At 39.4% G+C, this 14726-nt stretch overlaps 1 protein-coding gene and 1 pseudogene across 1 annotated transcript in view; one reads left to right on the plus strand and one right to left on the minus strand.

The window, feature by feature from the left end:
* TTN (titin) overlaps positions 1 to 14726 on the minus strand; it is a 271515-nt gene that overhangs the window by 191836 nt on the left and 64953 nt on the right. Inside the window, exons 46-60 of the mRNA XM_088794519.1 lie at positions 8938 to 11715; positions 7880 to 8158; positions 5543 to 6106; positions 4719 to 5000; positions 4336 to 4614; positions 3612 to 3890; positions 3235 to 3513; positions 2830 to 3117; positions 2438 to 2716; positions 2064 to 2345; positions 1690 to 1968; positions 1288 to 1566; positions 917 to 1195; positions 506 to 793; positions 113 to 391 (exon numbers count right to left, since the gene is read on the minus strand). Of these exons, the coding sequence (XP_088650645.1) occupies positions 113 to 391; positions 506 to 793; positions 917 to 1195; positions 1288 to 1566; positions 1690 to 1968; positions 2064 to 2345; positions 2438 to 2716; positions 2830 to 3117; positions 3235 to 3513; positions 3612 to 3890; positions 4336 to 4614; positions 4719 to 5000; positions 5543 to 6106; positions 7880 to 8158; positions 8938 to 11715 (6993 nt within the window). The remainder of the gene's footprint in view (positions 1 to 112; positions 392 to 505; positions 794 to 916; positions 1196 to 1287; positions 1567 to 1689; positions 1969 to 2063; positions 2346 to 2437; positions 2717 to 2829; positions 3118 to 3234; positions 3514 to 3611; positions 3891 to 4335; positions 4615 to 4718; positions 5001 to 5542; positions 6107 to 7879; positions 8159 to 8937; positions 11716 to 14726) is intronic.
* LOC109451221 (cysteine and glycine-rich protein 2 pseudogene) lies at positions 13149 to 13935 on the plus strand (annotated as a pseudogene).

The raw sequence follows: 14726 nt of genomic DNA on the forward strand, positions 1-14726 counted from the left end.
GCGGGACATTTTTTAAAACAAAGGCTAATGAGCAAACTGTATTTCTAAAGCCTCTTCCCTCCCCTCAAGAACATTTAGACAAGCAAGAACGTGAGAAGATGTAGAGTCAGACCTTTTACAAAGAGAGTGGCTTTACTGGTTGCTATGCCAACATCATTGCTTAGTTGGCAAATGTAGGTCCCAGAATGAGCAGCTTTGGCAGAAAAGAGCTCTAGAACGGTGGAGGTGTCATCCTTCCAAACTGAGCGAGCTGCTCCCGAGTGCAACTCTTTGTTATCTTTAAACCACTTTATTGTCATGGGTGCAGTGCCACCCACAAGAGCCTTTAATTGAACCCTTGTATTGGGATTGACGTCTTGCGACTGTGGCTTTTCCACAAAGTAAGGGGGTTCTGAGGTGAAAGAAAAAGAAGTGAATGGATCATTTTAGAACACAGAAATGAATGTAAGAATTAAGAAATGAGACAGCAATAAGTTCTTGACGGGTGGAGATAAAAACTGCCAACCTTTGACTGTCAGATGGCCACTGCACTGGTTGTGTCCTGCCTTATTAGTGGCAGAACAAGTGTACGTCCCACTGTCGCTACTTTCCAGGTGACTGATTTCCAAGAAAGCAGTATTGTCATGAAAAGAAAACTTGTATTTTTCACTAGCCGATATTTCCTGGTCATCTTTGAACCATTGGATGCTTATGGGGTGTGACCCAGCCACTATACATTCTAAGTCAATAAAAGACCCTTTGATGCTGTCCATTTTCTTCAGCTTTTTGGTGAATGAGGGAGGTATGATAAGATCTATGCAATGAAAAAGCAAACAAATAAAAAAATAAAAGTTAGGTCAATCTACCAATTTGTATCTTCTCTAAGATTGTTAAGATGAAGGAGCATAGTTTGTCTCCACAGAAAAGCAATACCAACCTAATACATTAATGCTAGCCTTGCAGCTGCTTCTCCCAACATCATTTTGGACCTCAAATGTATATTCTCCACTATCTTTCTTTTCCGTAGAAATAATCTTCAGTATAGAGACTGTGTCAGTGACACTGATTTTATATTTTTGGCCCAGAGTCAGTTCTTGGCCATCTTTAAACCATTTGGCTATAATCTCCTTAGTCCCTGAAAATTTAACCTGTAAAGTGGCTGGGTCTCCTTGGGTGACATCTATAGACACAGCCTCCTCGGTGATTGTTGCAGGTTCTGTAGAAAACAAACGGATAGGGGTGGGTCGTGAATTGCTCTGCTGAAAGGCTTACATCTGCATTTTTCTTCCTAAAACTTTCTGAACCAACCTTTTACTGAAAGTAACGCAGAACATCTTTGTATTCCTGCATCGTTTTTGGCCTGACAGACGTATTTCCCATCATGTTTGACTTCGATGCCACTGAGGTACAGACTCGCCACATTGTTCTCAAAGGTCATTCTTATATTATCATCTTCTGTGATTTCCTCATTGTCTTTTAACCAAGTCACCGCGATTGGCAAGGAGCCCTTCAGAATGGCCTGGAAGGCAGCTGTGCCTCCTCGAAGGGAGCTGGTGCTCTCGATCTTCTTTACAAAGGCTGGGGGTTCTAATAGAAGAATGAATTCTCAATCAATTCCAGCTTTACAGAAAAACTGGCATGAATTTTTTTTTTTTTTTTAAAGAGTTGACTCTGCAGAAGAGCTCGTCCATCATTTGAACCCACACTAACCTCTTAGAGTCACCCTGGCACTGCAGGTGCTGCTGCCCACCTCATTGGTCACCCGACACTGGTATTCACCAGCGTCTGCAGCTACAAACTTGAGGACGTGCAGGCTAACCAGATGACCTTGCATAAAGGTTTTGTACTTCCTACCACTTCGCAGAGTTGTGTTGTCTTTGAACCAAGTGATGTCAAAGGGAGGGGTGCCTGCCACCTCGGCCAGCAACATGACATCATACTCCTTCAACACTTCAATTGGCTTAAATTCTTTGGTAAAGTAAGGTGACTCTACAGTAGAAAAGGAATTATTTTAAGTTAATGGTGGATGAATCTGTGGCATGGACTACAACTTTGGTAACATAATGGGCAATGTGAACACAAACCTTTGACTATTAAAATGCTACCACAGTGGTCACTGCCAGCCTCATTTTGGGCCTCACACATATATTCACCACTGTCTTTGATGGCGACATCTGTAAGTCTTAGAACTGCAGTGGACTCCACAAAAGACATTTTGTGTTTGCTGCTCTCTTTAACTTCTCTGTCATTTGCAAACCACGTTATTTTAATTGGAGGGGTACCAGTTACTTTGCAGGCTAGCTGGGTGGAATCTCCCTTCTTTAAGAGCTGTGATGGCTCTAACTTTTCAACAAATGTAGCAGGTTCTGTGGAAGGAAAGAAGTTATTAAGAAACATGAGGAAGAGGAAAGACCTTATAACAATGGTAGCACAAGGATGTCAAGAAAACACGGCAAACCTTTTACAAATAAGTTTGCACTGCACTCCACACTTCCGGCAACGTTGCTGACTTTACAGGTATATGTGCCTGAATCGGAGGTTTTTACTGCATAGAGTTCCAGGGAACTTTCTAGAGCGTCTTTGGTAATATAACAGCTTCCACCGGAAACCAACTCTTTGTCACCCTTAAACCATCTGATTGTAAGAGGAATAGACCCTTGGAAGGTGCTCTTCAGGCGGACTGCCGAGCCGGGCAGAACGTCCTTTGATGCAGGTTTAGTTACAAAACTGGGTGGTTCTAAGGAAGGGGTATAAGAAAGAATTTCAAAGAGTTAAGAGGCGCGACCTAAGGGAAGAAGACGTAATTTGAACATCGTCTACAGTAAGAATGAAATGCAGTCTCCAGCCAACCTTGCACAATCAGGGCTCCACTGCTGTCCTTGCTTCCCACGGAATTTGTGGCTCGGCAAGTGAAATTCCCTGCATCATTCATGTCTACTCTGGTTATCTCCAAAGAGGCTGTGCCTTCCACAAATGCTATTCTGTATCTGTCGGAAGAAGCTATTTCTTTACCATCCTTAAACCAGGACACCCTCATTGGGAGGGAGCCAGCGATTTTGCAGTCCAGCCTGCAGGTACTGCTAACCACGCTATCCACATTGCGTAGAGGTTTGGTAAAAAATGGAGCGATGTCTCGATCTGTTCATGGCACAAAAGGGAAGTAAGGTCAATATGGAGAAGTGCTCAGTGATTTTATTTTTAGTTGCTTGTTGGGTTTCAAAGGAATATGTAGCATAGGCTTCCAAATATACTAACCTAATACAGTGAAAGTTGTCTCGCAGGAGCTGCTGCCCACTTCATTGGAAATTTCAAATGTGTATTGGCCACTATCGTGTAGTTCAGCGGAATAAAATTTGAGTTGGGCAACATTGTTTTTAAAACTTATTCGATACTTTTTACTGGCAACCAGAGGTCTCCCATCTTTGTACCATTTGGGCTTGAGTTCTGGGGTGCCTGTGACTGTGTACTCCAGCGTGGCTGGGTCTCCCGCTGTCACCTGGATCAGTTCTGCTCTCTCAACAATTCTGGCAGGTTCTACAATGGCATTAAATAGTTAGAATTCCAAAATGCATATCAGCGTTTCATTTTTAAGTGGAAATGTGGATTCAGAGTTAAAATGTTCCTACACAAACCTTTAACTATTAATTCCCCAACAGATGTTTGGCTTCCAGCTTCATTTTCAGCCAGGCATGTGTATTTGCCCCCCAGACTAATCTGAACATCAGGGATTATCAAGACCGCAACACCACTGGAAAAGCTCATTTTGATTTTTCCATCTTCTTTAATGATCTCTTGTCCTTTCATCCATGTGACAGAAATGGGCTGTGACCCTCTCACAGCAGCTTGTAAGGTAACAGTTTGTCCTGCTAGTGCAGTAAAATCATCTACTTTCTTTACAAAGGTTGGTGGTTCTAGTCAAAGAAAGAGAGCACACAAAGCTTATCAATTCCTAAACACTTTCAACACCATATACATTTGTGTTTTTATCTAGGTGACATTTATCTTGTCCAATACTGCTATCCCATTGTATTGGTTAATTAGAAGAAGAAATAAAATTTAAGAAGAATTACGATTCTATCCAAGAGAAAGAAGCATAGAAGATACATGGTTATCAGCTGACAAAATGTCCTTTTATGTAATTCACATTTGTTATCAGAGATTAAATATTTACACTGGTCTCAGGATAAGATTGGATGAAGGTCACTGACTTTGTTCCCCCAGGTCCCAGGTCAAACCAAAAGCAAAATGTATTTTTAAAGGTTAGGAGAAGACGGGAAAGTACCAGTTTTCCTTCCACGAGTTAAAAAAGCGATTTTGACAGTTTATTGAAGAGATGTCAGTTTTCCAAGCACTAACCTTTTAGCAAGTGTGTTGCACTGCAGCCACACTTCCCAACTTCATTAGCAACAACACATTCATATTCACCAACGTCTGCACTATTAAAAGAAAAGATCTCCAAAGACACCAGAGACTTCTGAGAAAACAACCTGTATTTTTTACTACTTCGAATTTGCTTCTTATCTTTGAACCAGCTAATTTCAAATGGTCCAGTGCCTGAGATTTCACACTGAAGAAGGGCATTTGTTCCTTTCACTATATCTGCAGGCTCAAGAGTTTTGATGAAAGAAGGTGGTTCTACAAAAGCATGAAAGCATAAGTTGTATAAGTCATGTGTTATGAGCAATTAAACAGAAAATCTTTTCTTGGTGAAACAATGGATGATAACTGAGCAAACAAACCTTTGATAACTATTTCAGCACTGCAGCTGTCACTGCCAACATCATTCACTGCTTCACATGAGTAATTCCCACTGTCTTCAACTTTTACATCCGTAATATCAAGTATAGCCTCAGAATGGACAAAAGACATTCGGACTGTGTTACTCTCATTAAGTTCTTTGTTATTTTTAAACCAAGTAACCTGGATCACAGGTGAGCCTTTCAGCTTGCAATGGAGGCGTGCTGATTCACCTGGGAGCATTAAATAGGAGGGGTCCACCTTCTTCACAAAGGATGGTGGCTCTACATGAAGTTACCAAGAAAAGAAAAAGGAAAAGATACCTGAAGCATAAACTCCACAAAAGATACGTAGGCACGTACAACAAAAAGGCACAACACACATAAAATAATCTGCATGACATTTCTGAAAAGGTTGTGGTGCTCTCAATAACTTTCCATGTTTCCGTGATGCGAAAGCACTTTCCCAGTGTCTTGATTTAAAAAATGAACAAAGAAACAAAACAAGCAAACTCTATTTATACAGAGCGATTTTAAAAAAGAAGAATAGTTAAGGATCTCCTAGACACTTGAACTTCTTTAAAAGAAATTTTAAGCAGACTTCGTTAATGGCAGACAGTCTTAAAAGAACAAAAGTAAGTGATTTCTGAAGAAGATTAAAAAAATAAAATCAAACAATGACAGGATTTCCCCAAACCAAAAGGTTTGCTTGGATGAAATGATTTTAATAACAAACCACACTGACCGTATTATTTGTCAAAATAATTTCACTACTGAGGCATCCTTTCAGAAAAGGAAGTGAAAAATAATATTCACACATTTCTTACCTCTGATAGTTACTGTCGCTGAAGAGGAGCTGCTTCCAGCCTCATTTGAAGCTGTGCAAACATAGGTTCCTGAATCTTTCAGTTTGGCCAGAGGAATCTCAAGTGATGCTATTTTATCCTCAAAATAGATCTTATAATCTTTCCCAGGTGGCAGCTTTTGCCCATCTTTATTCCATGTAATGGTGACTTTTCTGTCTTCATCTACTTGGCATTCAAGGTGGACTTTCTTATTGATAGCTGATTGCACAGGCTCCAATTCTTTAATGAAATGTGGTTTGTCGACGATGATCAACTCAGCTTGGCAGATGTCGGCTCCAAACTTGTTGGAAGCCTTACAAGAGTAAACTCCTCTGTCTTGAATGGTAAGATTTGAGAGTTCTAAAATGTGTTTGTTGTCTGCATCAGAAATCTTGCAGTTAGGGGAAGGTGACAGTGCAGCACCATCTTTCTGCCAAATGGTTTCAATCACAGGCGTCCCTGCCACTGTGCAGAGGAACTTGGCTGCCTTACCCACAAAAGTTGTAACTGACTTAGGTCTGGAGAGAAAGCTTGGTGGATATGCCTCTGCAAAAGAAATGTTCCCAGCATTACATTTTGTCCCCACCAAAGCTCTTGCTGTAATGATATATTTCAAGAAAGAGAAGAAAAATGAGTTATATCTTTAGACAGACATGAGACATTATTGAAAATAGTGTAATGTATTAATAAGATGACAGAGTTGTTACAGGAGAGGATGAAGGTGTTCTTTACAGAGGAGGGAGACAGTACTTTAAATGTCTCCATCAAAGGAAAGAACAAATGCTCCTTTGTTTAGCAGCATTAACTCTCTATTGTTAAAGATTTGTCTCTATTAATAGCTGATTAATTATTTTAATTATTTGATAAGTGATTCAGCTGATACTTTTATTCTGGCTGAGTAGAAGACTATGGAAGAAAGAGAAAGAAAATGTACTTGAAGAGTAGGAATACTATGCGATAAAAAGTTTGAGCAGTTTTGTCAAGTCTCTCTAACCCTCATGTCAACACCAGGAAAGGCTTCATGGCTCAACTCTGAAGGCAACCTTAAGTCATTCCAAACTTGTCCAAATATTTAAGCAGTAATTTCCCACTTCCACTCTGCATTTTGAAACATGCTGTTAGGAATCTCTTTCTGATATTTTAAAAATTCCTCCTCCTTTCTCTCTTACTATTTGAAGTGTAGGTATTAGTTCCGTTACTGAATTGGTCTCATTTGGGTAGACACATTTCCAAAAGTGTCATTAAGAATAAAGCCATATACATGATTGCGTGGAGACTCTGATCACAAAGTGAAAACCACTGGTTGGGTCACCATGAGCCTAGGTTTCAGATGGTCTGATATGTAAAAGATTTAAAGAGGCAAGGAAGCTACACGGAACCCTGGCTTTCTCAGGGCAAACAGATGTACGGCATTTGCCTTTTCCCTCCATTCTCTCATTGAGAAAGAAGACCAAGGGACTGTCCCACTCTGACATTAGCACATGGCTTCTCTGAACAACATGGGTTATTGCTATCCCTGACCTTAAATCATAGTTTATAAGCACATTTTCCCTTGGGAATAAAGTGAGAGAGAGAGAGAGAAAGACAGAGAGAGAGAGAGAAAAAGAGAGAGAGAGAGAGAAAAAGGGCGCTAGTTTTTTTTAATGAGGAAATTCAAACATTTGATGGGCGATAACTACTTAAAAGTCATCCTGTGTGTCAATTAAGATATTGGGAACAGAGTATTTGTGTAGTTGCTCTTATTTTTAAATTATTAATAAAGCTCAGGGTGAGAATCCTAAGTCACAGTCCTTTGCTAGCTCCCTGTCTCATATTAGGATTTGTTTAACTTTAATTTATGCTCTGGCTTTTCTCAGTTTATAATTCTGCTCTTAATTGGTTAAATGGTCTCAAATTATTAAATTCATTGGGATATCATTTATTTTTTAGTAGCACCAAACTGTCCTGAAATTTTTTATATTAAGGACCAAGACCATTAGTAGTTATCCAAGATATTTCCACCAAGCTGGTCATTGAAAAAAGAAAAGAAGAAAACAAACAAAAACCCTCAAAATCAAAGTTTCAGGAGCTGTTACTCATATGATTCCTTAACATTTGTCTCAAAGTAATAAATTATTTTTATTTTCTCTTTAGCTGTTGTTAGAAATACGACTTAAATACTGATTTCTAGTCCCACATAGTACCTAACGACCATGTTACCATCTTGGATACTGGTCTCTCCAGTTGCTAGGACAAGCACTTCTTGAACCTGTATGAAAAACAAATTAGGCAACAATATGAAATGAGATGATAACATCTGATTCAGTGTATGTCATTTACCTGTCACAGTTAGTGTGGCAGTACAGCTGACACTGCCATACTCATTGGAAGCTTTGCAGGTGTACTCGCCGCAGTCAACAACCTGGGTTCTCAGGATTTCCAAGCTGGAGATGTAATGTGAAGATCGAATGGAACACTTGTCACTCTCGTAAATTTCTCGGCCGGCTTTAAACCACTGGAATCGGACATTGGGGGCACTTTCTATCTCACAGGTGAATTTGGCTAGGTGGCCCAGAGCTACTTCAAGGGGCTCGATTCTCCTCTTGATCACTGGGGCAGCTGTGAAGGGAAGCAGAGTGCATTAGCATACCTCCTTATCAGGCACAACACATTTTTCTTTTGCTTCTAACTTTTGTTTATGTTAATGAAGTGCAACAGTTGAAATTGGTGAGAAGGACTGCAGCAGTTTAAGACAAGTGACTGGAAAATGAGAAAGACCACTGAAGGCAAAAGGAGACAATAAGCAGCTTTCAACATATGCAGTCATTATTTTGCAGTGAATTGTGAAAAAAAAATTAAAATGTGATGCTATTGGTTTACATGCATAACATGATGTATCCTTTAAATATACCATGCTAACTAGGAACACTGAGAATAATGTGAAAAAACATGATATACTATATAAAGTGATAAGTGAAACAACAGTAAAAATGAAATAGAAACAAGAAACATAAATGGACAATTAATCATGGTTATTTTGAATTTAGGGATGAGACTGGCAATTTTGGACTGGCTAGGTGTTCACTGACAGCTTTTGATTACATGTTATTAAAGTATTTTCATATAAAAATAATCTAAAATGCGTATGGATTGGTATTACGAAACATGAAAACATGTTTTATTTTAAAAACAAATAGTAACGCAGATCTACCATATTATTCAATATGGCAGCATGGGAAAAGAAGAGTTAATAACCATGATTATGTCTGTGACTTCGTTCGTACTCTAAATCAACTGCATTCTGGCAGTGGCAGATAAGTGGAAATTCAGTGATCAGACCTAAACATTACAACCCAGTGAATGTTAGAGCTTGATCCATTTAATCCTTAAAATCCAACCTCTTTTGACTACAGTGAGTTTTGCCGAAGTTGCTTTTTTTCCATTGTCATTCAGAGCCTCACAGGTATACTGTCCTTGATGTTCTTCTGTATTTATTTTGTCGATAACTAACATGTATGTATTTTGATCTTGTAAACACTTGAACTTTTCATCTGAAGGCACCAGTTTACTCTCAAAATACCAATTCACCTCTTTGGCATTTGTTATGGATGACGTGAATTTTACAACATCACCCTCCTCAGCAATAGTGTCCACCAAGGGCTGATGTATAACAGGACCATCCTCTTTCATGAAGCTGCCCTCAGCTTTCTGTATCTCTACACTACCAGCATCCTCAGAACCCCTTTCAGAGGCTTTCTCTTTTTCCTCAGATGGTTTCGGTAACTCATCCTGTTTTTCATCAGAGATAGCAGCTATAGGAACCCCATCAGGGACAGTTGTGGTATCCACAGCTTTGACCTGACTTTCTACATGAACATAACTGACCTCTTGTGTTGAGACAAAATATTTAGATTCGATTTCTGGTTCAGTGGTTGCTTCAACCATCTGTGAATCTGAAAAAGAACCCATTTCTTCCTGCAAGTCTATTTTGGCTCCTTTCTGAATTCCAGGATCCTCGGCTGTTAAGATCGTTCTCTCCTCACATATAATAGAGCACAAAGCATCTTTAAATTCAGTTTTCAAGTCAGCCATCTGAAGATCAATGCCTTCAATAGCGATGGTGAATTCTTCTGTTAGAGACTTCACTGAGGTAATAAGGTAGGTGCACATAATGCGTTTGGGCTCTTGAGTGAAGTTTATGGCCTTGACCTCCACCTTTTCAATGTTTCTTAACCACTCGGAGAAAAGACTCGTTTGCTCACTGGCCACTGCTGCTTGCAAAGCCCTACGGATCTGGGTTTTCAGGTTTAATCTTTGTTCTTCTGGACTACCAGGAAGCAAACTTTCCTTAGAAAGAATGTCACTTCCCTGCACTTCAGGCAAGCCCTTTATTGCCATAGGCTCTTTCTTACACTCAGTGATTTGGTTAGAGGGCATTGCCAAGTTGTCAGAATGCTCTTCCTTAAGCAGGACCTGCTTTTCCTCACATGCTAGTGGAAAACTTAAGGACTTGCCTTCCTCAGTCCTGGCCGCAAAATCTTGCCCTGTACTTTTCAGTTGATCTGTACTTTCCATCAAAATTGCACCTTCTTCTATGCACATGTGTTCTGAAAGGACCTGGGGCTCACAGTTTACCTCAGAGCCCACAATTTCAGGACCCTTGAAACTTTCCACATGTCCCTCTGCTAAGTTCTGACTCAGGATGAGAGCACTTTGTGCCTCTTGCTTTGGAAGAGTCCCTATTTGCTCTTTGTCCACTGAAGATACTGTCTTTTCTTTTGGTAAAAGTACTTCTTTGGCCACAGATGTTAGAGGTTCTTCTGTTAAAGACTGTGGATAACTCCCTTCAGTTTCAGTTAATAAAGTTTTCAGAGGCTCAACTGTTAGTGAACTAATTTCTTCTCTGGAGATGGCATTTGGGAGTATTTTTTCAGTATCTGATAGAACCACCTGTGACACGGGCTCTTGAAGCATTAGAATATCTTCTTTGGGGAGGGTTTTCTGGGATTGGACTGCCTGCAGCTGTAAAATGGGAGGTGGTTCCTTGATAGGCTGAATAGGAAGAGTGCCACTGCAGGGGGGAAGTTCCCTGGCGTTTTCAGGAGTGGGCCTATCCTGCTCCAACATGACTGTCGATTGCAATTGCTCAGCTTCTAAGGTAACTTGACTGTTCAGTTCATTTGTTTTAACAATATGCTCATAAGAAAGCTGTCGTTTTTCTTCTGCAACTAAAGCAGCTTTCAAAATGGTGTCCTTTCCAAAAGCTGCAATTTCTGGTTCTGAGTCAAATGCCTCAACTGCAGGGCCCTTTACTGATACCTGTGGAAAATCTTTAGGAGCATCTGGGGTGGACTTTGCTTCGCAGGGGGCATTAGTCATGTCTGTGTCTTCCAGAATTACAAACAACTCTGCAGCACAGGTGGACTCACCCCACACGTTCTCTGCTTTACAGACATAGAGGCCACTATCTTCCCTCTGAGGGTCATTGACGATGAATGTCCCAGAACCATCAGGATTATGAATGATAGTATAATAAACATTGGTGCAAAGCTGCTTGTTGTCTTTGAACCACAAAACAGTGGGTGCAGGCTCTCCAATCACCACGTACTCAAAAATGGCAGGAAGACCCTGAGCACAGTGAATTGGTTTTAACTCCTTAAGGAAGGAAGGAGGATAAGGACCGTCAAGCTTTTCCAGGTATTTCTCCACTGCTGATTCTGATTCAGTCCCTTTGTGCTCCTTTCCTTTGGCATTTATTTTTATATAAGCACGACATACTGTCTGTCCATACTCATTACTGGCAATACATGTATATTCTCCCTCATCCTCCAGTTTTGTGAACAGAATGATCAAGCTATGATCATTACCGTCAAAAACAAATTTGTAGTCAGCAGAAGGCATTAACATTACTCCATTAAAGAACCACTGAATTTTAGGCTTGGGAATGCCAGCGACAGTAACAGACAGTTTAGCCACATCCCCTAGGCTTATTTCAGCATTTGACACTTCTTTGATGAAAACTGGGGCACTGCCTTCCTTTTTGGAATTGAGTTTAGTTGAATGAACTGGAGGTTCAGAAAAAAGTTCAAGTGTTTCGTTTCTATTAGATAACTGAAGGTCAGAGCTAGAAGTTTGGTGTCCTTCTTCCTCAGCAGACAGAAGATAACTAGAAAACTCTGTATGGGGAAAAATGATGATTATTTTACTATCAATTTTATTCAACAGAAAAAAATAAAAGTCAAAGAATTGTACACCAACTGATGGTCTTCTTCTGCTTTATGCCTGAAATCATTAGATTATCATGAGCTTAACTTATCAAAAAGCACATTTCTAAATGTTTAACCTTAGTTTATTATATCACATTATATGATTATAAATACTGTACTAATGCAACTTTCAATCCACTTCACTAGTGTTAGAATATATAAATTTTAAAGATGTTCTTATGAGTTTGCTTTTGTGATATAACCCCAATTCTAAAGTTTGAGAAACTGCTAGCTAAATATTTATAATAAAGGAATCCAGGATTATTTAAATTAATTTCTAAAAAGATCCAGAATTATTTACATTTAGAATTTACTGAGTTTAAAAATGTCATTATCAAAACAGAGAGTGATTATTTCCAAAATAAAACATCTATATTCTAGTTACTACTTATAAATTAAAGTCACTATTAAAAAATAAGGGGTTATGAAAAGTAAGGACCTACAACTAAGATTCCTCTACCCAGCAAAGCTATCATTTAGAATTGAAGGACAGATAAAGAGCTTCCCAGACAAGAAAAAGCTAAAGGAGTTCATCACCATCAAACCAGTGTTACAAGGAATGTTAGAGGGACATCTTTAAGATGGGAGGGGGGTTAGGGCTGGATGAAAAGGGGAAAGGATTAAGAAGAACAAATTGGTTGTTACACAGTAGTCATGGGGATGTACGGTACAGCATAAGGAATATAGTCAGTAATATTGTAATAACTAGGTCTGGTGCCAGATAGGTATTCGATCTATCAGGGTGACAGATGGGAATGTGTTGAGGGCAGGGTGAAAAAGGTGAATGTATTAAGAAATATAAATTTGTAGTTACAAAATAGTCATGGGGATGTAAAGCATAGGGATATAATCAATAATACAGAAATAACTATGTACAGTGCCAGGTGGTACTAGTTAGAGGGATCACTTACTAAATTATATAAATGTCTAACCACTATGCTATACACTTGAAACTCATATAAAATAATAATGAATGTCAAAAACTACAGGAATGTTTAATTTGAATTTGTAAGAGAAATACTGTTTTCACTGACTAGAAATGTAGGCCACCTTTTGTCTGTGTAAACTGCCACCGTATTTCAGCAAAGCTTTTAAAATATGACTGAAGTCAAGTCAAGTTAGTCAAGAAAATGGGAAGATCAGAAATGAGAGAAAACATCTCCAACATGAAAAACTTGACTGTGGCTTCCTGACTCCCTTCATAGCCCACCCTACTTAGCTTTGCCCATGGTGTGTAGGCCTGCCTCCAGAATAAAAAAGCTCCTCTGGGGATGTGGGAACAAGTCTGGGGCCTGCCGCAGGACCCTGTATCATGAGGAAGAAGTACAGTGTGATGGGAGAAGCTTCCACCACTGCTGCTTTCTGTGCATGGTTTGCAGGAAAAATTTAGATAGCACAAAAGTGACAATTCATGATAAAGAGATCTACTACAAATCTTGCTATGGAAAGAAGTATGGGCCAAAATACTATGGTTATGGCCAGAATGCTGGCATGCTCACCATAGACCATGGTGAGAGATTGTTCAACCAGGCCAGAGAGTGTTCTACTTCACAGGCTTGCAACAAATCTAAATACAGTGGTACCTCGATTTTCGAATGTAATCCATTCCGGAAGACCGTTTGAGTTCTGAAACGTTCGAAAATAGCCGACAGCTAGGCCTCAGGATCTTGCACTCAGCGGAAGCCGCATGACATGTTCGACTTCCGAGGCTGTTTGAAAACTGAAGCATTTACTTCCAGGTTTACGGCATTCATAAACCGAAATGTTGGTCAACGGAGACATTCAAAATCCGAGGTACTACTGTACTCATAAATTTGGTCAGAAATACGGAGGTGCTGAGAAGTGTTCTAGATGTGGGAATTCCGTTAATGCTGCTGAGAAGATAATTGGTACAACAAAGCCCTGGCACAAAAACTGTTTCCAGTGTGCCAAGTGTGGGAAGAATCAAGAGCTCTGAGTGAGAAAGAAGGGGGAATCTATTGTAAAGGTTGCTATGCAAAGAACTTTGGGCCCAACGGATTTGGCTATGACAAAGGAGCAAGAGTCCTGTTCATCGTCAGTAAAGGTGTGCACCCAGAACCGAGTTCACACACTGAGAATCTCTACATAATCTGGGCACAGATAATCTAAAACTAAGCTACTGTGAAATTCTACCAGCACTTCAGTACTATGTGAGGTCAGACAATTAAGTTCATGAACTTTCCACCATGTAAGTGCACAGTAGAAAGTTTGTGAACGTAATTGTCAGACCTTGTATGTTACCCTGCCCTTGGATAGGCTGGCTGACTAGTAGGAAGAGAGCACCATATCCTTATCAGCATTTTCAAGAACCGTTTTGTTTTTTTACATTTTAAATAAAACTTCAGCTTAAACAAAGAAACTTGATTATATTTTATTGTACAAGAAATACCTATACACCATTATAGAACAGAAAAACAAAGCAGTGAATAACAGACAGTTTTTAAACAATATCATGGATGAAAGACTTGTCATTTGATAACAAAGAGCTAGGTGTTTCATTAAATCTGTTAGGTATGTAGAACAGCCCCGTTAATAATGGTTTTATTGCCTTATTAAGAAGCAGTTTTATTATTTTAGTAGTCCACTCCACTTGGATCACATGGAATAGTCTTATGCTTTAATTCTTTTCTGTCCTAATGTATAAGCATTAGAAGGCAATATTCTAGTATCTATTTGCTATAAAAATAATGGTAAAACTTTTCTGTAGCACATAGAATACATACTCATTTATTATTTCAATTAGTAGCCATAAAATCACTGATTCATTTCATACACTAATGGTGGCCACTTAACTTCACATTTAATCTACAATGCATTACTCAAGTCAGCTTTCCCTTTACTTAAACTGCCAAAACATTGGTAAAGGGAAAGAACATGAATGTAGTTCAATACTCCTACTC

The sequence above is a fragment of the Rhinolophus sinicus genome, chromosome 17 (assembly GCF_057876585.1).
Source record: "Rhinolophus sinicus isolate RSI-liver-muscle chromosome 17, RSI-T2T, whole genome shotgun sequence".
Lineage (NCBI taxonomy): Eukaryota > Metazoa > Chordata > Mammalia > Chiroptera > Rhinolophidae > Rhinolophus > Rhinolophus sinicus.